Here is a 26,419-nt window from a genome sequence, read left to right as displayed (position 1 = left end):
CTGCTCTCCTTTGGAGCACTGCAGGACTTCCCCCCTTCCTGCTTCAAATAGAAAATATAGAGGTGAGAAGAAGCAGGTGCCCACAAGCAAAGACAGTCTGCATCTTGGCGGAGCTTGCTTAGGCCACCCACATCACAGAGGTCGGGCAGCTGAAAGGTCCCTAGGAAACCCAGCCCAGTCACTGAAGTGTCAAGATGGAGTAGCACATAACAGTGTAAATTCAAAGACTGGTGACCTTCTACCAGGACTTCGTGGGTACGTGACCGAAAATGATTCAGATTGCCCTCGTGGACTTCAGTCAGCATCTTGCTTTAAGAAAAGCCATCTAAATGGCGTATTACTCAAAAGCACAAATATGTCAAGTAGAGTGAGAAAGCACACACTCACCAACTCTAAGCTCTTTGTTCTTGCATTCAGCAGAGGGCTCCTCCCATGGCCAACCTTCTCCCAGTGTTTCAAGTGGGTGTTGTTCAAGCACAGTGTTCGGGTACAAGCAGATTTCATAAGCGGAGGCCTTTTGAATGCTGAACAGCTCCAGCAGCTGTCGGTGTGGTGTGGTTTATGATGGTGGATTAATAAGGATTGGGAGAAGGATGTTCATAAAAGCCTGACTTAAGGGAGCCCAAGATGTATTTTCATGGGGCTTGGACGGGTCAGGAAAGGACTACGTATGTAATTTTCAAGCTGAAAAGGTAGGGATATTTGTTGAAGCATTATTAAGAATTTAAAAATGGTGGCAGTCGAGCATTAATGCGAGGCGCGGGGTCCATCTCAGGGTGGGGCTGTGCAGGTCATATACTCACCGAGTCAGCCCTTGGTTTGACATGCAAGGTGAGGGCATTGTTGGCATGAAGGAGAGATGCATTGGAGGGCACAAGTGAGACTGTGAGCTTCAGTCTGTTCTTGACTTTGAGATCGCCGCCCTCCAAACCGTGTTTGGCTTAGGCTACTGGGCGATAGTACAGGTTATCTAGAAAAACTGTATGATATACATGGTGCCAGATGAACCCTAACTATGGACTGTCCCGTGTGCTAGTGCAATGCACACCGTTTTCTTAATCTGCATAAAAATATGAGCATGCAGCAGCAGTGAAGGGTCGGCCTGGGGGTCCAGGCTCCTGGGCTCACATCTCAATGTCTGGGACTCTCTGGGCAGGTTACCTAACCAATTCTGTGCCTGGGTCTCCCCTGCCATCTCTGTATAATGAAGAAGTGAAAATTACTTGTGTTCTGGGGCGGGGTTGAGATGAAATGAGTTCATCTACTTCAGATCTTTACACTGCAGGGGGTAAGTGTGCTCAGCGCCTGCTGCCGATGAAGACGGGACAGGGACTCTGTAGTTAAGTAAGAGGCTATTTTAGAGCATGAAGAGAAAGTGGTACAGAGGGTGGGGAAGGGCGCCCAAGGTCACTCAGCTAATGAAGAGGCCACCGTGCTCTGTCCTCTGCCACACAGCCTGTGGATGGGCTTTCCAGGGGAACAAATGCCTCGGGCAGCCTGTCCCTCCTCGCTGATTAAAAGTGCTCATGTTTATGGGGGCTCACATTTGCTGAGCCATCCCTATATGGTGCCCCCCCCCCACATCTGGAGGTGTATAATGAGGTAGAAAGGAGAATATGGAAGAGTACATTGCAGACTAGATGGGAAGAAGGGGCTCAGTGAAGGTTCTGTGAGGGGTGGGAGCCGGCCTGAGGTTTGGGATGGAAGAGGAAGGTGGAGGGGTTTCTCGGCTCCGCTCTATGAGTAGTGGAAATGTGTACACTCATCAAGCCGTCCACCTCAGCCTCACAGGTGGTTGATGTAAAAGAGGCTGGGGAGACTAGGGGTCACTTAGGGAGTGCTGTGAGTGATTGAGGAGAGACACAGAAGCCGTCTGGATTTCTTCTTGGAGGTAGAGGAAAGGCAGGTGTAAGAGCCATAGAGTGTGTGCTTCAGAGTGCAGGGAAGAGCCCCCACCTTTGACCTCAGCACTCACCTAGGAGTCATGCTCCCCGCCCCGTCCCTCCCAGCTCAACTCCCCTTCATTCTTGTTCTTCTGCTCTTCTTGCCCAGGGTCAGCGGACTGTCCCCCTTCATGGGCGACAACGACAATGAGACCTTGGCCAACGTGACTTCGGCCACCTGGGACTTTGATGATGAGGCGTTCGATGAGATCTCCGATGATGCCAAGGATTTCATCAGTAACCTCCTGAAGAAAGATATGAAGTAATAAGCGGGGACCACAGCCTTGTCGGGCTCTGGGCTGGGGCTGGGAGGCAGGCCCTTCCTTTATCTGGGAAGCTCCCTCTTCCGGGCTCCACACCAGTCCGGTGTGCCCTGAAGAGGAAAGAGTGGCCCCTGAGAGACCCAGTCAGTGGTTATATGGAGTGGTCCCCGCTTCCTGGTGCCAGACACCCTACCCACTTTTGAAGCACAGAAACCCCATTGGAATGGTGACCCTGAGCAAGGGTCCCAAGGGAAGGACAGCTTCTCAGTGATGATTGGCCTTATATTGTCTGTTTGGCCTTGGCCCTCACAGTCCTGCAGATCCTGCAGGCCCTGGTCACGGCTCACGGGGCGGGGTGGGGTGGGGTGGGGTGGAGGTGGGGGTGGGGATGCTGAGTGCCTGCTTAACTTACAGGCATAGATAACGGAGACAGCCAACAGCCCATTGGAGGGTCCTCTTTATACCCTCAGATTATTCTGGCTTGGTGTTTTATTCACATCGAAATTATTCCTTAGATGCGGTCCAGTTCCTTCTAACATAGAACAAATTGGTGAACAGCAGATGCTGGGGTGTCCCTGCCTATGATGGCAAGCTGTGGAGACAGATGAAACATAGAGCCTTTGTCATAGTTGGAGTGAAGCTAGGTAGAAGAGGTGGGCTGAGGTTACACAGCTTGTTGGGGTGTCTCTCCAGGTGAGTGGAGTCAGCTAAATTAAAGCCAGAAGGTAAGAAAGAGGCTCTGCTTGGGAGGCTCTGTGCTCCTCAGGAGAGCTGCTGGGGCAGGGAGCTCCAGGGTATCAGATGTCAGCCCATTCTGTAAATAAGTATCCAGAGCAGAACCTGTTTCCAGTACCCCCACTCTACCCCCAGCTCTGAGTGGGATTTGGCAATAAGAGAAAGTTGTGACTGTGTCAAGAAGGGCGGTGTTGACATAGGTGATGTGGCAAGAGCAGGAGAGGGCAGCCACCTCCAGGGGTAGGCAAGACGTTCGGAGTTAGTCGGTGATTTTGCAACCTGACTTCCACCCGGCCGCCTGGTTCCCTGTGCTGTAGCTTGTCCCCTCCCACCCTGGGAACAGGTGAGAGCCACTGCTATAGGGGACCGCTGGAGACCCTCTTAGATGGCCGTGCCTAATCTCATGCCCACCTGTCTCCGACCTCTTGAGCCTCCCAGATTCAGACTCCTCGAGGGATAGTCATACTCTTCACAATGCAGTCCCAGCCTCTTAGTGGCCACAGTGGTTGTGTCAGAAGTTAGCAACCCCAAAAGAATCTGGATGTCGTGGGAGTCTGGATTCCCTTTCAAGGTGAAGGTTCCTACTTCCAAGACAGCTAGCTCGCTTCTGATCACACTGGCCCAAGGATGGCTTCTGTAAACTAGACTTCATTCGTAGAAGATGTGATAGATGGATCATTGTGTGTACATCCCATTTTCCCATCTGCCCTTAAAATGCTCTACCAACAGGCTGTATTGGCCTCCTCTGTGCTTATCAAATGAACTCACCAAAGAACAAGCTTCCTTATACAGAGTAAAGCATTACATTCTTTTAAACCCTTAAAGACAGCATATCTTCCACTAAAGACCACTATCTATCCATCACTATTTTTTATGACTGTTATAAAGTTATACATGCAAAATGCAGACATTTGAGTATAAGTCAACTTGAACCATCCTGATCCCTTTATCCAAAGCCCCCCACACTGAGCTGTGCTTCTTTCTAGCCGCTTTTCTTTGCTGTTAGCATCTGGTTCTGTTAGTCTTGTTGCTCTTAAAGTGATGACTGAAATGTTTCTCGATTCCGAAAGCTCTCAGAATGAGTAAATGAATTGCAGTGTCATCCTTAGGCTGCTCTAATTTAGGAGTTGTAGGTAGGGCACAACCTCTTTGGACTGTGGCAGGAGAAACCCGATACTCAGCCACACTAGAAGACATGAAACGTCAGAGATTCTCACAGGTTTTGTCTTAGCGTTTCCTTCTCATCCCCTATTTGGAAAGACAAAAGGATCAGACCCCTATGTGACTAGCAGAATGGCAAAACCCCCCTGGAATATGGTGTCAGGCACGTCTGCCTTGTAACTGTTTGGACCCCAGAAGGTTGAGACTCTGCCGGTGGTTAGGCTGGGTCCAGTCAGTGCAATCCAGAGCAAGGAGAGAAAGAGGCAAGCTCACAGTGCCCCCATCACTGTGTGTGAGCTGGGAAGGGCAGCCCTGGGCTGTGCCCTGTGGAATCAGGGACAGATGGCTTCCCCGTTTTTCATCTCTGAGGTCCCCTCCTGCTCAGAAATCCTCTGATCTCTGCCTCCATCAGAAACCGTCTGGACTGCACCCAATGCCTTCAGCACCCATGGCTGATGAAGGACACCAAGAACATGGAGGCCAAGAAGCTGTCCAAGGACCGGATGAAGAAGTACATGGCAAGAAGGAAGTGGCAGGTAACGTGGGCTGGGGGGGATGGGATGCTACTCTTCAGATTAGCTTTACTCAGGCCCAAGTGACCCTAGCTGCATTCCAAGAAAGTCTGTTTCTGAAATAACTTAAGTCCAGTGTAGACAGCTGATTAAGGCACAGAGTTACTTAGGCCCTGAGCACAAAGTCCTTAGCTCAGAGGAAACTCCAGTCCTGTTCATCTTTGTCTCATGGGGACCAGAGGCCTGAGTAGCCTGCCCCCTTAGGTGAAACTGCTAATGGTCCAGTCTTCCTGGCTTGGGATGAGCAGCATGACCTGAAGAGTATCTGGTAGTCCTAGAGATGCTGAGCTCCTATAGGGAAGCATGATGGTCACATATTTCCTTGTGTGTTTGTGGGTGGGGGTGTGTGCTCCCAAGAGGAAACAGTGGTAACTTTAGGCAAGGTGGTTAACCTTGTTGTGGATTCATGTTCTTATCTAGCATGTGGGGATAACACTGATACCAAAAATTGTGGAAAATTATGAGACAAATTTTGAAGGTCTTTAGGACAGTGTCTGAAACACAGTGGCATTCTACAATGCCATCAGTAGCTAATACGTATGGAGAGCTGGCCGTGGATCAGAGTTTATTCACAGGATTTCCTGTATGTGTTAGTCTCTTTTCCTTTTACTATGATAAGGCACCCTTAAGGGAGAAAGGTTTATTTTGGCTCAGAAATGAGGCATGGTCAATTATGGTGGAGAAGTCACGGTGTCAGGAGATTGGGCCACTGGTTGTATCTGCAGCCATGAAATAGATCAGTGAACAGTCAGCTTGCTTTCTTTTTATTCAGTTTAGACCTCTGGCCATGGAATGGTTTTACCCACAGTAAGTGGATTCTCTCACCCCAATGAACCTAATCTAGATAATCCCTTGCAGGCATGTCCAGAGGCTAACCTAATTTAGAGAGCCCCCTCTCCAGTGTGCCCACATTAACAATAAGTACTAAACATCACATCTGTGCATTGCGTTTGTTTACATCTTATCACAGCGATTAGTGTCCCCACTTTATAGACAAGCCAAGGAAGAGAGTAGACGAGAGAAGTCACTGGGATCTTAGGGCTCAGTGGAAAACCAAAGAATCAAGCCTAGAACCTGGCTCCAAAGTACACAGCGTTAACAATAACAGAACTGCCTCTAATAACGAGATGGTAATATTTTCATCCAAACCCTAGAGCACTTAGCATCCTCTCCATCTGCTTGATTCTTTCTTTTATCATAATTTGAATTGTAAAACTCTTAGGCTTCAGGAGAGGACATGATTTCCACACCCATGTGGAATGTATAGTGCAGTGGGAAACCAAAGCAAATGTCACATGAAAGGACACAGGCACCCTAGGAATTATAAATGATCAGTATAGCTCCATGACCATATATGTAAGTGTAGATGGAGAAGGGGCCATTCCACTGGCGTTGACATGGTTATAAGAAAAGCCTTCAGGGGCAGGAGCTAGGAATTTAGTAGAGACCATACTTAAAGCCCAGAGGGAAAGGAGCAACAGCAGGGGTGGAGGAAATGGCAGGTGGAAACTGGACCCACCTTGAAACTACATAGGGCTGGACATAAAGGACGGAACCTCTTACAGGAGATTCGGGGCTAGGAGCACTGAGACTGTCCGTGTGATGGAGAAAAAGGAGTTCATGGAACACTGGTCACTAGCACACAGGGTGACTAAACCACAGTTCCCTTAGAAAACACAGCTTCACATAGGGGTTAAGAGTTGAGGAAAGACCATAAGGGCCTGCGGGTACAGGGCTTAAGGGGCTGGCACCCTGAGCACATGGCAGCCAGAGCCCTGCTACAAGGAGGTTGGAAGGACTGGGCTGATCTCCTGACTCCTTCAAATGCAAGATAGGTGGGAAGACCTGCCTCACTCACCTCCTGGGGCCTTTCAGGTCCTAGTAGAAGCATGCTTGATTTTTTTTTAAAGGTATCTACAAAATCAAAGTTGTCTGTGTCAGATGTCAGAGCATTCTTGGGAAGGGAAAGAGAAACAGCCTTCGGAGAAGCAAGTTTAATTGGATCTCAGTTGCCTGAAGCACTGGTTAAGAGCAGCCATGTCACCTCAGAATGTCTGCAAACGGCTCCAGGCCAGGAGGGTGCTAGGACCAGGGCATGGGCACAGACAGGAGATGGGGATGAGAGAGAACGGGGAAAGAAGGGCTCTTCTCTGCAGCCAGGGACACACATGTCACAGCTCCTCTCCTAATCGCTGGGTTTGCTCTTTCCTGGCCATTGGAGTTTCTGGAAAAGCAGGGATCAAATTCAGAAAAGAACCTTATTTCCCTATTTTAATTTAAGTAAAGCATTTGGAAATGACTTTTCTGCAAAATTGTACACAAATTAGTCAATAAAAATCTCACTCAACATCAATGTCCCGGGGAGTAATTTCCTTGGGAACAGTTCAGCTGTGTTGATCTGCTAAGTTGCTTCCTTAGGGAAATACTTTCCACATTTAAACCCCAGTTCTAGAACCTTGGCTCCCCCAGAAATAGGGGGCTCTGTCTCAGAGTAGCCAAGGGGGTGTGCAGCAGGACAGGGGAGTAGAAATGGGCTATACAGGGAGAGAGAGTAAGGAACACACGTGGTCATGCTAACTCCAGAAGGAACCTTCTAACTATTCTGTTCCAATAAAAGGCTCCAAAACACAAGGAGCTAACCTGGCAACAAATCCATCCATGCAAGGCTAGGTGGGGCATGGATGTCTAATCATATGATTGATCTTTAGGTAAAGTTATTCTGAAAGAAGGCATATTTTCAGTTCATAGTGAAAGACTAGTACAAAGACAATTGCATGAAGTGTAGCAATTGAGGTGGGTTGGGCAGGGTAGCAGGGCTTCTGTCTGCAAACTAGATGTAAAAGACTGGGTGTGGGAGGGGTACTATGTAGTTGTGCTTTTTCTTTGGGCCACCAACCAGCTCCCAAATAAAGACACAGAGACTTGCTATTAATTATGAGTACTTGGCTTTAACTTAGGCTTGTCCCACTAGGTCTTTTAATTTAACCTGTTTCTCTTCATCTGTGTTTTGCCTCAGGGCTTTTTACCTGTCTTTCATTCTGTATGCCTTACTTCCCTGCTTCCTGGCTGGCCCCTGGCGTCTCCCTCTCTTCTCCTCCTACTACTTACCTTCCCTGCCCAGAAGTTCAACCTATACTTCTTCCCTTGCTATTGGCTGTTCAGCTTTTTATTAGACCAATGAGGTGCCTCAGGCAGGCAAGGTAACACAGCAACACATTCTTTACATAATTAAACAAATGCAACACATCTTTACATGGTTAAATATTCTGCAGTATAAACAAATGCAACACATCTTTACATAGTTAAACAAATATTCTGCAGCATAAACAAATGCAACACATCTTTACATAGTTAAATGCAACATATTTTTACATAGTTAAACAATTATTCTGCAATAGTAGTAGAAAGAAGAGTGGAAATGAAAGGGCTAAAGTTAACTGCACTTATGTTCTAGGCACCCGAGAGACCCCAGCAATGTGTATAAAAATAACAGGATAAAATATTAGAGTCTGTTCTATATTTTAATATAGATAAATAGAGACTGCTCATGGCTATTGTGTATTTGTCAGTGGCTCCGTCATCCGGAGGCTGTTTTAAAGATGTATGTAAAGATGTGTTGCTGTGTTACCTTGCCTGCCTGAGGCACCTCATTGGTCTAATAAAAAGCTGAACAGCCAATAGCGAGGGAAGAAGTATAGGTTGAACTTCTGGGCAGGGAAGGTAAGTAGTAGGAAGAGAAGAGAGGGAAACACCAGAGGCCAGCCAGGCTGGTGCTTGGACGACCAGCTTACCTAAGTTTATCAGGCATTGTTCGGCTGTTATCACGGATAACAGTCCTGGGAGATGAGCAGTCCTGGGCCAACAGTCCTGGTCATCCTAGCTGGCTCCAAGAGCTGGGGAACTGGGACTGTATTCGGGAGGCCAGGGCAGACCTTGCCTGCCAGGAAACGCAGCCTTAGCCAGCCTTGTCCTCCAACCAAGAAAGAGGCTTCCGCTAAACAGGCTCAAGAACTGAAACTTGGCTCTGCTGATTTTGTTCCAAAATTTCCAAAGGTCTCTGTGAAGCAACAGTTTTCAGCTCAGAGGCATGCAGCTAGACTGGACAGTTCTGAGAGCTCCCTACTGCCGTTACACAGAAAGCGGTTTCCAAAGAATTGATTCTGATGTCGATTACTTTTTTAAATTATTAAATTAAACTAAATTAATTTAAATTAAAAATGAATAACAAATTATTATTCATTATTAAGCACTTGAAAATACATGAATGTCTGTGTCTGCTGAAGTTTCTGCACATGATAGTGTCCGCTCTTAATGCATTTGCTATTCCCTCTGAAATCCTGGGACTTTTGTCTGCCTCATTCTGATAAGTTCTGATTTATAACTTGGTTACAAAATAAAACCAAGGAAGAAGAAAGACACTGACTCTCCACAGCATGCAGTGAATATAGTCTTGATCAACCTCACTCCAGGAGCTCAAAACAGAATGTGGGGTCCCGCTACACATTCCTGACAAGAATCAACCATCCTTTGGGGAAACGAGAGCTGCAAGGAGATTAAAATCTTCTGGACTCTATTTAAAATCCAGGTGCCAAGGCTCAGAGAAGGGAGAGCCAACTTGGACAAGGTCACAGAGTAATGAGTGGTCAGAGAACTGACCTTGTTGGGAATGAATCATCTGGGCCAGAACTCTGAGGCCAGAACAAACCAGTATGTGTTGGAAAGGGGCTAGTCATCAAGAAGGGAGGATTAGCTGATTAGGAAATGAACTGCTAAGATCTTGACTCCACTGGGATGGATGCCACCTTATCAGTTCCCAACAAGGTAGGTGCCCATGGGAAAAGATGGATCTTCCCACACTAAACTGGCAAAGCAACCAGACAGACAGACACACCACAGGAGAGCCTGAAGGCTGCCGCATGTTCTCGCTCTGAAGGGCCACCACCTTCTCTCTTCATCCTACCTAGGACCCCCTGGGTTCTGTTCAGATTCCCACCCACCCCTCTCCACTGTGCTAATGGACAGCCAAGAACATGCCCACATTCTACAGTGTGTGTGTGCAGAAGGGATCGATGGCCAGATGTCAGCCGGTTTTGAATGTCTGTCCAAAGTGCACAGAAATAGATTGCAGCAAGGAGGGCAGAGTGCAGGGTGGACAAGCAGTTATGATTGCAGCAGCAGGTCTCTGCTTAAGACACATACACAGGGTTCGGGGTTTAACTCAGTGGTACAGTGCTTGCCTAGCAAGCACAAGGCCCTGGGTTCAGTCTTCAGCTCTGGGGGGGGGGGGGGGGGGTGTGGCGGCTCACGCACACCCATGCTGGCACACACACACTTTTTGCATGATTCCTCAACATTCTGAAATACTTTTGAAATAATCGGTCTTTTTATTGAAAACACCAGCTTTCCAAATAGTCAAAATCGTCAGGCCTCACTGAAATCCATGCGTATGTAAAATGAATTCAGGAAGAAAGTGGTTTTGCTAGCACAGTATGAGGTCTGCTGAGTGAGGGCAAGGCATTTGCCTAGGAGGAGGCTATTTTCCTTTTTGCTCCGACAAGGAGCCAGTCGGAGGTAAAGTCGGCTCCGTGGGTGCAAGTCTCTGGTTGCTGAAGGCAGAGGCTCTGGGTCATTTTAGCCACCACTGGCTTTGGAAAAAGGCTGAGAAGCTATATTGGACGATAAGAAAGAGAGGTGCCATTGTACAGCAAGCACCTCTTGCTGTAAATCCTGTGCTAGATAGACTTTTCACAATGCCTAGAGATTATGTGACAAGTCTCAATCCTCTTCAGCAGAAATTCCTCCCTCTCCCAAGTGGCCCATTTGAGTGTTTGTCTTAGACCCGCGAGTGGACGCTTGGGAGGAACAGCTCCACTGTGCAACCATGGACTTGTGCTAGGGCCAGCCTGGGTGTTTCCTCAGAGTGATGAAGTAGCTCAATCATAAACAGAACTAAATGGGACCTTGGAGACCACCTTGCCTAACCCCTTCTTTGTACACAGAAAGAAACTGAAGACTGGAGAGGTCAAGTGGCTCGCTCAAGGTCAATAAAATGCGGCTTCACTTTTCTGGACCCCTGGGGTCTGTAGTCACTGCCTCCTTGACCAGCTGAAATCCCGTTGCAAGCATTGTTTTATGAGAACAGCCTCACTGGGCCCAGTCAGCAATAAGTCTTTGGAGCTGTCTTGGGCTGCAGTTGCTTTATATAAACTATCCCTTTTATGGGAGTTGAAGCACAGTATGAAAAGAGTTTTTGTCTCGTGTTGACCTTGTTTAGTCACATTAACGCACACATCAGTTCCAGGACCCATTCCATTCTCCGAACATCTTCGGACACGCCGACAGTGCGAGCAGAGCTAGGCTGGGCTCAGTCCAAAGGCCCTGCATCCAGCAGCCGCGTCCTCCAGCCTGGGCTCTTCACCTCTGATCATCAGGACTTGCTCGCTGGAACCAGGGCCACCGCCTGAGTCCAACCTCCGTGTCTATTTTCCAGAAAACGGGCAATGCTGTGAGAGCCATCGGAAGACTGTCCTCTATGGCAATGATATCAGGGCTCAGTGGCAGGAAATCCTCGACAGGGTCACCGACCAGCCCGATCAATGCAGAGAAACTAGAGTCTGAAGGTAAGGGGGCCAGGGTTTTCCCAGGCGCTTGTGAGAGGCGAAGGGTTGCAGGTAGAGGAGCGTTTTAAGAATCTAGGGTTTAGTTTAGGTTTTTAATACTCTCTACAGTGGCGAAGTTCAGAAGGACTGTGGGGGTTTCCCTGACAACTACTATCTCTAGCAATTATTCTTTAATTGTTAACTATTTTCAGAGGAAAAGCTATTATTTGTTTGATAGACCTAGACGATCAGCTTCTTTTGCCTAATTTTGTGGAAGACTTAAGAAAGCCTTTATTAAGAGCTTTCTCTTTTTTCTTACTATAAAAATGAGATTTTTTTTGTATACTGATAGACAAGAATAAATAAAATAAAATCACATATGGTTATATAACAATTTAAAAATATCCTTCCAATTTCTCCTGCCTTATGTTTTTGTTTTAAAGAAAAATTAACTCATACAGGCCAGATTCCATGACCGCGAGTATGCAGCTGAAACATGTGTGGCCTGGGCACACCGGTCAGTAGGCCCCTCCCGGAACTGATGGGGCTAGCTCCTTGCCGCTACATGCAAGAGGCTAGCCTAGTCATCTCCACAGTGAGGGCCTTGGCCTCTTGGTACTTTAAATGAACATAGGGATGGCCCTTTTCTTCCGGAGCCAGACACTCCCTCATGCCCATTGTGGTGAAGCTTCTGTTACCCACAGGTGGGAAACGGAGTCTAGAACTGTTTTGTACACAAGATAGGGGAGCTGGCTGCTGTGGAGCATCTTCATACCTAGAGAGTCTGCATCACTTCTGCTGTCCCTCTGGGGGAGCCCAACATAGCCTGAAGGAGAGGACACAGGGGCTCCTCTGAGCCTTGGTTTTTGCCCTGCACCTGTCTGCTCCACATCCTGGTCTGCAGCTGTGCATCTTGAAAGCTGTATACGTTTGGAAAACAGAACTCGGGCGAGTTACAGGTGTTCTGCAGCTTTCTCGGAAGCCGATGATGGACCCTCTACAACAGAAAGACCAAGGGTCCCAGGATCAGAAAAGTAGTAGATTCTGTCCTCCTCACACCCTCAACCGAATCCTGAAGACCATGAAGTTCAGCCAGAGATCCTTTTTAAAGATGACTTTCTTTTTCAGTGTGTCAGCATCAGGGAAGGGGGAGGCTGAGCAGTTCCCTGTTTTGGGCACAGTATTCTCTGCTGCCAAAACCATTTGGCAGCAGGCCAAGACATCCCCAGGAGAAAGTCGTGCTATGATTCACTTCCCTAAACTGCACTATTTGCTAAATTATAGCAAGTTAGAGAGAGAGAGAGAGAGGAGAAAGAGAAGCCATTTAAACTTAGGGAGAGAGCAAGGAATGAAGACATGACCTGGTCTCCTCTTGACCTTCTAGAAGATGTCTCCCAGGCTTTCCTCGAGGCTGTTGCTGAGGAAAAGCCCCATGTAAAGCCCTATTTCTCTAAGACCATTCGTGATCTGGAAGTTGTGGAGGGAAGTGCGGCTAGATTTGACTGCAAGATTGAAGGTAAGCTGTGGCCAGGTCTTTCTTTCCTATACATGGGGGTGGCTGCACAGGGGACCCTGGGCGAGATGTCGGGCCTGTAGTGCCTTGAGTGATAGGAATCGGCCAACCCAAAGGGACACTGGGTCCCTATGGTCCAAAAGGCCCAGTTTCTGCCCTCCGAACTTCCTGAAGACTAGTGCTGTTCAGTGACTTTCCCACACCCCCCAGTTCATACTAATTCATACCAGCCACTAGACAGACCTACATGGACCACCATGGGCCTCGTTAGCTGTGGGACACATGTAACAGAGACTTTGCAAGCCACTGAGAAACATGTGGGTTGCCCATAAGAAGCTCTGCAAGGGCCGTTGGCACAAAGTCCCACAACTGGAGTCATCAAGCTTAACTGCTTGTCAGCAGGCTGTGTGACCTTGGGTGGTGATCCAACGCTGCTGAGTGCAGTGCAGGTCCCTCATTTGTTAAATGATATCCAACATCTCAAGTGGTCCTAGGGGTTCTGGGAGGCCACGTGTGTAAAAGTAGAAACCTGTTTAATTTAAAGAGGTTTTAGAGCAAAGAGAAAATGGTAGGTTGGTAAGGGCAAGGGAGAGCATGCACAGCAGCTTACGGTGAGGAAACCAGGGACCCCACATACAGAGCCAGCCCCCAATTTATGTTCTTTCTGTTCCTTGTGTAGCGTCTCTGTTCCTGGAAGTCATGCAGCCACGTAGTAGTGAGCGAGCCAGGAACAGAGGCCTCAGGAAGCATAGCATGGGTCCCAGGAAATTAGCAAAGTTGATGATGAAGGCCTTTCTGGGTCAACAGGTTACAGTGTTTTAAAAAGATAAGGGGCAAGATGAGACAGGCCTCTTGGCTTCAAGGCTGTGCTCACATGTGTCAACAAAGTAGAGGGTTATCTCCCATCCTGGTCTGACCAAGTAAAGCAGAAAAACTTACCAAGCAGCCTCCCCGAGGTCACATAGCCCAGCATGGCCGCTACAGCCAGCCACATCTTGTACTTGGGTGTGGCTCTCCAGTCCTGGGATTCTCAAGTGCCTTTTGAGTAAAGTCTGCACAGGATGGGGGTGGAATGGCAAAGTACCAGGAATCAATCCCCCAAACAAAGGGGATATAGGACTTTTATAAGTTTGGGGGTACGGATGCTAGTGAGAAGTTCCACACCATGTCAGGTGTTGTCTGTGATTTCATAGTTGAAGCCAGTTAATTTCTCCCGCAGCTTCAAAGGGAGGTGATGCAAGGCCAAAGCACAGCACAGCTTCTTAACTTGGACTCTGTGTGTGTGTGTGTGTGTGTGTGTGTGTGTGTGTGTGTGTGTGTGTGTGTATGTGTGTTACCTGTGTGCACTCGGGGGGCTCACCTGCCAACCTAGTCTCTCACTGTGACCAGCATCTTAAAGCAGCAGGCCCACAGTCTAACGGATGTGCTTCCTGTGGGGATGCGCAGGTCCTGACACTGGGGACTCCTTGGAAAGCTCTGGAGTGAGGCCTGTCACTCAGATCCTTTCTGTTGTCACTGGATCTCCTGAGGTTTTTTTCCCTTTGAAATGTTGAAACAAGGATCAGGACAGCATGGTTATCATCTGTTGTGCTTTTTCTCTTTGAAATGATCTCCTTGGTATTTGCATAACTTCTGACTACAGCCCTGATGCAAAACTCAAGCATATGGATGCTGTTCTGATAAAAACAAAATTACACTTGAAAAGAATGCTAGACTTCTTGAGCTTTGTGTATAATTTTTATACTGCCAGGGGCTACCTTTTTTTTTCTTTTTTGTCTAAAAATACCTCTACAAAATTTAGGAACAAGTTGGTTATAATACATTACATATTTAAAAAAACACATAGACAAAGTCGGTGATGGATGTGTACACACACAATTTTAAAATACATAGTACACATATATTTACGTGTTTTCATTCCATCTATTTTAACACTGATCTTTATAGAGACATGCCTAGTAAGTGCATAACGTGAGGCCAGCCCCTGGGACCCATCCCTAGAGACACACAAGCAGGTTACCTGTTTGGGGTCAGACTAAGAGAGGTTTTCTTTTTCTTAGTGTATTAGCAGCTCCCCTAGCTGATGTTTCATAGAGCCATTACTTGCTGTATGGAGTTAATATCTGCATACAGTAAATTTACCCATTTTAGGCTTACAGCTGAACTGTTTTCACAAATTCACATCATGCAACAAGTATCACAACTCAATTTTAGAATTTGTGCAACTCCCAAAAGATCCCTTGTACCTGTTTTTTTTTTTTAATTTTAGCTTTTAGTTCAAATTTAAGTTAAGCCTTTATACATTTAATTTTCAAACATTTTACTTTGATCAAGCTGTCTAGCCTTAGCTGCACAGTTAGAATTTAAACAACATTTCCAAACTACCCTCCATCACAGGCAGTGAGGCATTGTAAGAGTCATTGACATTCATGGTGCAGACCCGTAATCTCAGCTGAAAAGGCTGAGGCAGGGGGTTGAAAGTTGGAAACTGATCCAGGCTTCAAACCAAGACCCTGTCTCAAACAAAAACAGACAGAATGTTCTATGTGAGGTTTAAGAAATGAGTCTTTACGGCGTATGTCCATACTCTAGCTTAAATACGGAAATAGACCTTAGAGCCAACATCATGTTCTCATCAACAGAGGCAGCTTGAGAACCACTTGAGGAGGCGGGTAAGAATTTCCAGTCACAGAATCTGCCATTTGTGTTCCCTCCCTGTGCTGCAGGTTACCCAGACCCCGAGGTCGTCTGGTTCAAGGACGACCAGTCCATCAGGGAGTCCCGCCACTTCCAGATAGACTATGATGAAGATGGGAACTGCTCTCTGATCATCAGCGATGTTTGCGGGGATGATGACGCCAAGTACACCTGCAAGGCTGTCAACAGCCTGGGAGAAGCCACCTGCACTGCCGAGCTCATCGTGGAAACCATGGAGGAGGGGGAGGGGGAGGGGGGAGAGGAAGAGGAGGAAGAGTGATTGACGCACAGCCAAACAGAAGCAGTTCCTTCTACGTCATTTTAAAAGGACTGGTTCATTAAAGCTCAAAAACTCGAGACAGAAAAAGCACCTAGTGTGGTAGATTATCTAGTTAGGTCATTGGGAGGTCAATTCATCAGCAACAGCAGTTGATACCCAGCAGCGTTGTTGATGGGCATTAATTTGAATTAGATAGCACCTTAAGACGCTAGTGCAGCTAGATTCTGTGTGTGTGTGTGGGGGGGAAATCACCAGCAACTTGTCTAACCAATTTGATTTTAGAGAGAGAATCACTCAAAGCAATATTTACCTGGGAAAAGTCATACATTTCCCAACTGAATACACTCCTGAAAAGTAATGATACCACCAGGGCCCTGAGCCTCCTGCTGCAGCTCAGCCCAGATTCCCTGGAGGTAGACTGCCTCTCTACCACGCCCTCCCCCACAACCCGATCCGGAGAACCAGCCTTGTCCCATCCTGAAGTGTCTCATTCTGAAAGCAGCTGAGCCTTTCTGATCAGGAGGCACACTGCCTTCCAGCTCTCCACTGTCAAAGCTCCCATTTCTTTCCCCGTTCCACCTGCCAGTTTTCCTGGCTCCAAACCGGGCCTACGTTGCAGCAATGAGGACGTTAATTATGTTTTTTACATCCTGAAAACGGGGCCCCTGCTCATGGATGACTCTGGCTTCTTTGGAAAAATAAAATCTCCTTTCCTCTAAAAATCCGTAGGAAACTAAACTCGGCCCTCTTTGCAAGCGTCTGGCAGCTTCAGACATTTGCATGAGAATCCATGAAGAAAGAAAGGAAGGAAAAGACCCTTGCTAATGGGCTTTTTCCCTTAAACCGGGATTCATATTTGTGCCATTAACAAGCTATCAGCCTGCATGTAAAGTAAATATTTCTGCGTCTGGATGTTTGCTGAAATGCTGGCTTTAATTATTTATTGGGCACGATGAAACTGATTTCAACTGGTGAGCAACTGTAGAACTCGATGTACTTTGGAAGCTCCTTCCAGACAGTCTGAGCAGAATGCATCCTCATTCTCCGCACTCTTCAAAGAGCTTGGCCTGCCTTGTGGGGCCCACCATTGTTTTCCCTCTTGAATTGCATCAGTCTTGCCTTGCCCCCAGCCTTGAGCTATCTTCTTAGACCTGATTAGCGCACTCAGACTTGCATCTTTAGGAATTTTTGACTTTCTTTCACTTCATTGGCACTTACATTTTTTTTTTCTTATACAACTTTTTGGAGGTCATAAACAAAGACCATAAACTGATACCCTAGTATGTTTCTTCTGTGTGTGTGTGTGTGTAACATTCCAAATGCTTTTTTTCTTTTCCACTGTTTGTAAAGTGCAAGTTAATATTTCAAAGGACTTTTTTTTTAATAGTTCCTTAAAATCAATTTTAAATTACTTCTGTGCAATCCTACACAGTACCAACATTAGAAACTTGATATTTCTTACTCTTATCTTCCATCCTACTCTGGCTGCTTTTTGCTGCTAGTTTCAAATTGCCAGTATTTTTCCTTTTTTTTTTTTTTTGCTTCTTAAGCAGTTACAATAGCTTTCATTATAGCCACAGTAGTGCCACAGTTTATTATAATAAAGGGGTTTTAATTTGATTTAGAGCATTCGAAGTGTTTTTCATCACTTTTGTGTTTATATTATAATCTTTGTGTGTATGTTGTGTGTATGCGTGCATGGGTGGTTATACGTGTGTTTATAGGTTAATGCCTTCCTGGGACTGTGTTAATGTTCTCTCAGTGTATTCTGCCATCCAAATGGTGAATGAGAACACTACAACTGCAGTTAACTCACAATTTTTAAATAAAGGATACCACAGTGCATGGTGTGTGTTCCATCTTTGTATGCTTCTCTTCTTTCCATACTAATTGTAGAGTCTGTAGATTCATCTTGTAATTACAGCCAAACATTGTGCTGCATAATCATGAAGAATCGGCTTCTAGAGCTGGGGAGACGCTCAGAAGGTAAAGTGCCTGCAGCCCAAACACGAGGAACTGAGTTCGGATCTTCAGCATCGGTTTTAAAGCCAGGCTCAGCCATGGGCGGGTGTCACCCAGCCTGTGAAGGCAGGCAGATCCCAGGAAGCTTGATGGTTTGCCAGCCTAGCCAATCAGTGAGCTCCAGGTTCGATGAGCAACTATCTTAAAAAACAAACCAAAACAGAATGGAGAGCAACTGAAGTGGACAGTGCAGGTCAACATCTGGCTGACACACAAACGTGAACATGCACACACAAGCCAACATGAGAACTGGCTCATAAAGTTGTGCTTGACCTAGGACCAAAATTAATTAAGATAGCTCTCGTTTTTCACAAGGACCAAAATTAATTAAGATAGCTCTCGTTTTACAAGTGATCTGATTTACCTTTTTACAGGTGATCTTTTATTTCAAAGTCTCTCTCAAGGATCAGTTTAGTATCATTACATTAGGAAGGATTTTTAGATAGTGTTACGACCTTATTACTGCTGCTTGTTTGAGATTATAAGAGTAGGTCTTACCTGCATTCTAAGTCCTTTCAAATTGCAGAACAGTCTCCATATTAGAGGTTATAGTCCTGTGAATTTCTGTTAGTGACCGCTGACAAATTTACACCATTTGACTCTATTGAACTAGATTTTTCTCTTTCATTGGCCATAAGTAAAGAAGGGGGCTACAAATTTAGTCATCTTGGTCATTCACATTTATTGATATCTGTTAGGCAGGCATCTTGATCTCCAATTAGGAGTTAGGTTGCTCTAGGGCAGTAATTCTCAACCTTCCTAATGCTGGGACCCTTTCCTTTTGTGGTGACCCCCAGCCATAAAATTATTTTTGTTACTACTTCATAACTGTAATTTCACTACTGTTATGAATCATAATGTAAATATCTGATATGCAGGATCTCTGATATGCAACCCCTGTGAAAGGGGTCACAACCCACAGGTTGAGAACCACTGTTCTAGGGCTTTTCTACACACTTGCTCCAGGAGTATGTTAAAAAAAGATATTCTCAAATCAAGTTCATCAAACATTTCTTATCAAATAATCATACTGTCAGCATGATGGCACACACCTTTAATCCCAGCACTCAGGAGGCAGAGGCAGGCAGATCTCTGTGAGTTTGAGGCCAGCCTGATCTACATGGTGAATTCCAGTTCAGCCAGGGCTATATGTGAGACCATGTCTCAAAAAACTAATAATAATCATATGGTCTCTAGAAAGAATCTTGCATGTTCACTAAAGCCAAATGCTTGCAATACACTTAGGTAGGATTTAGCTGGTCAGCCGGCCAAGTGGAACTATTTTTCACATGGACTATCCTTAGAACTTAGGTGTCTGACTCACCCACACATTCTATTCATTCTATAAAAGCTGCTACTTACTATAGCTGGTAGCTTGTACCTCAGTTTCACCATCTAGTAAATTAACATAATAATATCTCCTAATTCATAGGTTGAGTCTGTGAAACCTCTGCTCTGGCACACAGGTACTGAGTTTTATGTCAGAAACCCTCTCTACCCTGAGAGGGAACTGCTTGTAGACTTGCAGAAACAAAATGGATACTTGAAAAAGTTATAAGCTATGAAAGATGGGAAGAATTACTTAAATTCTGCTCCAAAGAAGGATCTTTGACATTAAAATCCCCAAAGAAGCATCATTGACATTACCTATTGTGCTGGCAAGTTTTATGTCAACTTGACACAAGCTAGAGTCATTGGAGAGGAGGGAGCCTCCATTGAGAAAATGTCCATAAGACCCAACTGTAGACAAGCCTGTACAGAATTTAAATTAATGATTGATGGGGAAGGCCCAGCCCATGGTGGGTGGTGAACACCTGGGTAGGTAGTTCTGGGTTCTAAAAGCAGGCTAAGCAAGCCAGTAAGCAGCATTTCTCCATGGCTTCTGCTCCTGCCTCCAGGTTCCTGCCCTGCTTGAGTTCCTGCCCTCACTGCTTTTGATGATGAACTGTGATGAACTTTGACTATGTGGGATTAACTGTGAGTGAAATAAACCCTATCTTCCCCAGGTTGGTTTTGGTCATGTTTTTTTCATCATAGCAATAGTAACCTTAACCGAGAAATCTATGCAATTGTATAAAAACAAAATAATTCCTTGGAGAAGCGATACTACAATTTCCCTATTAAGGAAAAGTTTTAACTTCCAGTCTCAAAGCACTCCCTTCTTCATCGCTGAGGGATTAGAGCATACCTGACCTTAGGAGTCTTACTTTCCAATCAGTAGTTTTCTCAGCTTGACTTTAATCACATTTAACTTTTCTCTCAAAAAGTTCACTGTTTTAATCGCTATTTACAAAAGCAAATTCACATTCATTTGCTTCTGTCTGCATATTAACCACAGAACAAACAGATTACTATACAGAGGAAAAGGCTAAATGCATATCTTTTCAAAGTTGTCTAGAAAGCTCAAAACAGAGACTTCTATTTTCTAGGGCACTGGAAGATGAAGAGTTTCAGAAATAGGAAGTCGCCAGAGTAGGGAGAAGGCCAGACATGAGTTGCTAAATATAAGCAGTTACTCTATACTTCCCAGAACTTCCGATTGTAAAGCTAGAATCCCTTGGGATATGAAATCCATCAGAAGTTTGGAAGGTGAAAGTAACTTTCTGCAGAGAAAGAAGCCATGCTAACGAAAATGAGTTCGCCAAGCATGTGCACCACCTCTCACCTCTCCCAAGCCAGGCAAGTACATTTGTCCTGAAGAGTTCACAAAGGGCGAGAGGCTGGTGGAGCCAGGTACCTGTGAAGGGGAGACTCAAGGGAATGGACAGTGCAAAGCCAAGCCTCCAAAATCAAAGCCAAAAATCCAGTGAGAAGACCAAGTCAAAGGAAGAGATTTCTGGGAGTTGGACCAGACATGGTAGAGGATCTGGGTACACAGCTTGAACACTTCAATAGCATCCATGTCAAGGACAGGAAAGAGCTTTGACCTGGAGAGATGACAATTGCTTGATGATGGAATTTTTATCATTTATTTTATTTTATGTGCATTGCTGTGAGAGTGTCAGATCCCCTGAAAATGAAGTTACAGACAGTTGTGAGCTGCCACGTGGCTGCTGGGAATTGAACCCAGGTCCTCTGGAAGAGCAGCCAGTGCTCTTAACCTGAGAGCCAGATGATGAAATTTTTAAGACAGGTTGACTTCAATAACTTGGATGTTCCAGAAGCAGAATCAGGTATTCATAACAACAGACGAATGTCATACTCATGTACCTAGAGCAGAGGCTGTTTGTCTCCATTTGCTATAACTTGCTGTCTTAACTGTGATCTTGATTCTCCCTTACAGGGAGACAAATGTACTTTCCTGGCTTGGGAGAGGTGAGAGGGTGTGCACATGCTTGGTGAACTCATTTTCGTTAGCATGGCTTCTTTCTCTGCAGAAAGTTACTTTCACCTTCCAAACTTCTGATGGATTTCATATCCCAAGGGATTCTAGCTTTACAAGTGGATCAGTGAAGGGCTGCGTACTTCTGTCCCCATTAAGTTACATGTATACCAAAAGTCAATAGGTTTGTTCATCAACTTCTTATGCCGTTTATACATGCCATTGTAGTTACATAATCTGATTATTACATAAAGCAACAACAGCTGTACTGCTGAGGAGGAGAGCAGTTGTTTCTGTGGGAGCTAAACTGAGACTATTCCTGCCTGGCACAGGAATACCTGTGTGGAATACGCTTTCAGACCTCCCAACACCTTATAAAACAAAAGCAAAGGAACAAAGGGCCCAAACCCACCAGGGCGAAGGATGAAAGGCGTGACGACTGTGAAGTGAAAATCACAGGTCATTGGTCTGGACTGAGTTCCAGCTCTAGTCTCTCACAGGTCAAGCTAAAAAGCAGCCTGGAGTCGTTCACCCTACAATGCAACCATACCTCAACAAATCTGTTTAACTGAGAGACTGAGCTGGGGATGTACCCCCACGGTAGAGCACTTACCTAACGTGCAAGGTTCGGGTTCAAACCCCAGCACAATTCATTAATTAAAATGTAACTAAAGTAAACCGATGTTAAGCAATCCATTAGTTTTTGTTGCTCAGTCTTCTTCTCCCTAAGTTTTTCTTAAAGTAACTTTTTGCTTTTGTTTCTACATTCTTCAGCCTTTTTCCATCTATAAACCGGTCTCCTCTGCCCAGCCTTGCTCAACTTTAGACTTAAAGGTAAAGCCAGTGGAGAACCATAAACTAACCTAGAATTCTGTATGCACAGAAATTCATGTGTGTGTGTGTGTGTACACATGTGTATGAAGGCCAGAGGTTGGTATTATGTGTCTCCTTCAAATGGCTCTCCACCTTATTTGGAGGGCAGAATGGCTCACTGAATCTGGAGTTCACTGACTGGCTAGACCTGTTGGCCAGCAATCTCCGGGGCTCCTCCTGTCACCACTTCCTCAGAGCTGGGATGGTAAATCCACATCACTACATCCTGCTTTTTTGTGAGGGTGGTGGGACTCCAGACTCAGGTTCTCTTGCTTTTGGAGCAAGCACTTTATGACTGAGGCCTCTCTCCAGCTCCCTGAATTGTAGATTTGTGTTGTTAACAAAATTACAGGATAGACAGACTGGGAATTAGTACTAAATGTCTGCTCTGTGTTGTCTACAGAGAAAAAAACCACTCCAGAAAGCAAAGTGATTCTAACCACAGAATTACAGAAGCGGTGACAGTGGGCCTCACCACCTCTTGCTCATATGGCAGATGGCAGTCCCTTCCTCAACTGTGGCAGAAAAGGGGATAGAGAAAGGCTGTGGACTGGCAGACAATAGTCACTGAAGAGGCAAAGGGATCATAGAGGAAACATGAGGACCAGGGGAAAGGTTGCATACTGAACCTTGAACTCTAGCCTTCTCCCACTGGGTGCCTGCTAGAACTCTGACTGCCTTGCAGGACTGGATACAGACCATGTAGGCTCATGTACAAAGTGAAAATATGGGGCCCTTGATGGTTTTATTTTGTTTTCAAATTTCAAGACGGGGCTAAAGAGATAGTTCAGTCAGGAAAGAGCTTGCTTTGAAAGCATGATAACTTAAGTTCAAACCCCAGAACCCACATTTAAAAAGCCAAGGGAGGTGCCTGGGAGAACTGTCACAGATGGTCTTACTCAGCCCTGGGCCCTGTGTGCAACAACTCCATGCAGCCAGGCAAGATGAGCTCACTAGTGCACTAGTAACAAGACAACTGCTTGTCATAAACTGCAGTGATTTACTGTACAGACAGCTTTCTGCCCTTACGAAAGCATAATAGTTTAATCCGGTCAAAAAAACTTGTGATCTTTTTCCATCCCTCAACACATAACTATTAAATTAGTATAGTTTTAGAATGTATCCTGTTAGAAAGCTTGATTTTTAAAACTGCTACTTGAGTTGCTAACTTGCATTTCCTCTTTTAAAATAAATCATTAAATGAATTTTAGCTGGAGATGAGGACAGGATTTCCAACAACGCTTGAGATGACCCTAAGCATGCCTCTGCAGTTTTCTACTATGCATTGATAAAGTGCAGCGTTGGCTGCATTGATGATTACAAAATCAAAATATCAAGCAACTCTGAAAAATGATATCAATGCTCTATATCAGCAGTTCTCAACCTTTTGGCCACAACCCCTTTGGGGGTCAAATGACCCTTTCACAGGGGTCACCTATGACCATCGGGAAACACAGATATTTACATTGTAATTCATAACAGTAGCAAGATTACAGCTATGAAGTAGCAACACAAATAGTTGTATGATTGGGGGTCACCACAACATAAGGAACTGTATTAAAAGGTCACAGTATTAGGAAGGTTGAGAACCATTAGTCTAGAGAGGGAGTCCTTTATCTTTTTATGTAAATATTTTAGGAGATTGAAACATTTAAAATGTGTTGTTTCTCTCCTATAACACACCGTGTGTGTGTGTGTGTGTGTGTGTGTGTGTGTGTGTGTGTGTGCTGTGGGATGGTCTGTATGTCAAGTGTGTTGCTGATTGGTCAGTAAATAAATCACTGATTGGCCATTGGCTAGGCAGGAAGTATAGGCGGGACAAGGAAAAGAATTCTGGGAAGTGGAAGGCTGAGAGAGAGACACTGCAGCCGCCATCAGGACAAGGAAGATGTAAGGTACCAATAAGCCATGAGCCATGTGGCAAAGTAAAGATTAATAGAAATGGGCTAAATATAAGAGTAAGAGCTAGACAATGACAGGCCTGAGCTAATGGCCAAGCAGTTTAAATAATGTAAGAGTCTGTGTGTTTATTTTATAAGTGGGCTCTGGGACTGGCGGGACTTGGTGGCGGGAGCTGGAGAGAAATTCTCCAGCTACAGTGTGTGTGTGTGTGTGTGTGTGTGTGTGTGTGTGTGTGTGTATGTGCACGCATGCATGAGCTTAAGGTAGGGGGATTTTCTGTGCTGTAACTAAATATCCTGATACAATTTAGAGAGCATGAGTTTCTTTTGGCTTATGGTTACGGAGAGATAGAGTCTATCATGGTAAGGAAGACACAGCAGCTATAACAGAATATCCAACTGGGTAGTTTGTATAAAAGAAAGGAGCTTATTTGGTTCATGGTTCTGAGCGTCTTCTTGGAGGAAGGGGGAGGACAAGTAGGCATGTGTGGAAGAAAACTGTGACCCCTTTGAAAACCTCTGCTCTCTGAAAGTGAACCCAATTCTTCTAAAAAGTCATTAATCTCTCAACAACCTAATTGGCTCACCACCACAGTGACAGTCATGTACATGAGTTTCAGGAGGACAAACCAGATTCAAACCATAACAAAGGACTAGCACACCAGAAGTTTAGGGTGAACTTTGGAGTCCACCCTGTCATCACTCCTCCTTCCCCTAAGGTTTTAGAGAAGCTAGATCTCCAACTAACTGGAAGTCTAAATTGTAGCTGTCTTCGTGGTTGACCAAGAAGCCCAAAACACACCATTGTAGACCCTCGCCTGGTAATCAGGTGGAAAGTGACACCGAGGTCCTTTCCTAGCCTCTTGGATGGACAATAGCTGCCTGTCCCATACCACAGGATTCCTCTCCCTCCCTATCCTCAGTCACAGGCAAAGAAAACTAGGCAGGAGTAAGAATGGTGTTCTGCCAAGCAGAAGAGGGAGCAGCCCAAGCTCTCTCTCACTTCAGTGACTGCCTAACCTCGTGTTCCAAGCAAAGACAAGGTCCAGTGACTCCTCCAGATCGTAAGGAATTATATTGCCCAGTTCTCTTCCCCTTGGAGAGGCAGGAGCCAGATATGCTTAATTTTGATCTTCCCCATGATGCTCGGTTTATTTGATCGGGGCCAGCTTACCACACTTGCTATTTGGAGCGTGTGCCCATAACGAGCCTCCAGTGTAGCCAAACAGTCCCTTCCCTGGTTCCTTCATCTGTAGCATTTGGACATGTGATCTTCCAGTCAGCTGATACTACGTAAGGCCTTGACACTGGAGTAACACAGAGGAGAAAAATGGCAGTCTGGAATCTTCCAGGGTGACAGGAGAAGCACTAAGGATGACATCCAATGTCCAGTGGTGGCTGTGCCAGTGACAGAAACGTGGACACCAACCACATTCTTCCTGTGCATTGATTTGGTCTCTATTTATGGCTGCTTCATTTCCCGTGGTTCCTGTCCATGTCCCGAACCTCATCCTTCAGCTTTCCCATCAACTCTATGAGCTAGCCAATGTCCTTTTGGTAAAGTCTTTCTCTCTAACTAAGCAGAGTTAGCCCCCATTGTTTAGAAACCTGGAAATCTACCTTGCACATAACAACTTTCATGCAGAAACTTGCCCTTTCGGGGGAAGGCAAAAAGATAAGGAAGAGGGTTCTCTGCTTTGTTTGGAGTCTTATCACATCTATGTAATATGCAGTCAGAATGATGACCACATGATACAAAACACAGGGTAAGTTGGAGAAGGCTACATATAGTATGATGTCAAGTATATCATACCTGAAAGAAACTAACATTGCTGTGGTTTGACTGTCTTCTTCAAAGCTCAGGTTGAAATGATATTGTCATTGTAACAGTGCTAAGAGGTGAGACTTTGGGAGCTGGAGAGATGGTTCAGTGGTTAAGACTGTGTACCTCGCCGGGCGGTGGTGGTGCACGCCTTTAATCCCAGCAATCGGGAGGCAGTACCAGGCGGATCTCTGTGAGTTCGAGGCCAGCCTGGGCTACCAAGTGAGTTCCAGGAGAGGTACAAAGCTACACAGAGAAACCCTGTCTTGAAAAACAAAACAAAACAAAACCAAAAAAAAGACTGTGTACCTCAGCCAGGCAGTGATGGAACACATCTTTAACCCGAGCACTTAGGAGGGAGGTAGAGGCAGGCGGATCTCTGTGAGTTCAAGGCCAGCCTAGTCTACAGAGCAAGTTGCAGGACAGCCAAGGTTACATAAATACCCTGTCTTGAAAAACAAAACAAAACAAAAGACTTGTGTACTCCTTTTGCAGAAGATCAGAATTCAGTTCGCAGCACCTACGTTAGGCAGCTCACATTGCCTATAACTTAAGCTCCAGCAGATCTGATGCCTCTGATGTCCACAAAACTTGCACTCTCCTATACATACCACATACATACATACATACATACATACATACATACATACATACATACATAATTTTTTAAAGAGGCAAGGCATTTAAAAGGTGATTAGGTCATAAAAGTTCTTCTT

The 26,419-nt window shown here is 45.5% G+C and overlaps 1 protein-coding gene across 2 annotated transcripts in view; it reads left to right on the top strand.

Moving 5' to 3' along the window:
- The window catches only part of Mylk (myosin light chain kinase), a 181,620-nt gene extending 164,014 nt beyond the window's left edge, over positions 1–17,606 (top strand). Inside the window, exons 27-31 of one of the 2 annotated variants that reach the window (XM_059277280.1) lie at positions 2,053–2,205; positions 4,515–4,638; positions 11,165–11,294; positions 12,661–12,789; positions 15,513–17,606. In XM_059277280.1, the coding sequence (XP_059133263.1) occupies positions 2,053–2,205; positions 4,515–4,638; positions 11,165–11,294; positions 12,661–12,789; positions 15,513–15,763 (787 nt within the window). In that variant the 3' untranslated portion in view covers positions 15,764–17,606. Of the gene's footprint in view, positions 1–2,052; positions 2,206–4,514; positions 4,639–11,164; positions 11,295–12,657; positions 12,790–15,512 lie in introns of both variants that reach the window. The other variant, XM_059277279.1, reaches the window with a different exon arrangement.
- Positions 17,607–26,419: the final 8,813 nt, after the last annotated feature.

This window comes from Peromyscus eremicus, chromosome 12 (assembly GCF_949786415.1).
Source record: "Peromyscus eremicus chromosome 12, PerEre_H2_v1, whole genome shotgun sequence".
NCBI lineage: Eukaryota > Metazoa > Chordata > Mammalia > Rodentia > Cricetidae > Peromyscus > Peromyscus eremicus.
This window is presented reverse-complemented; position numbering and strand designations above follow the sequence as displayed.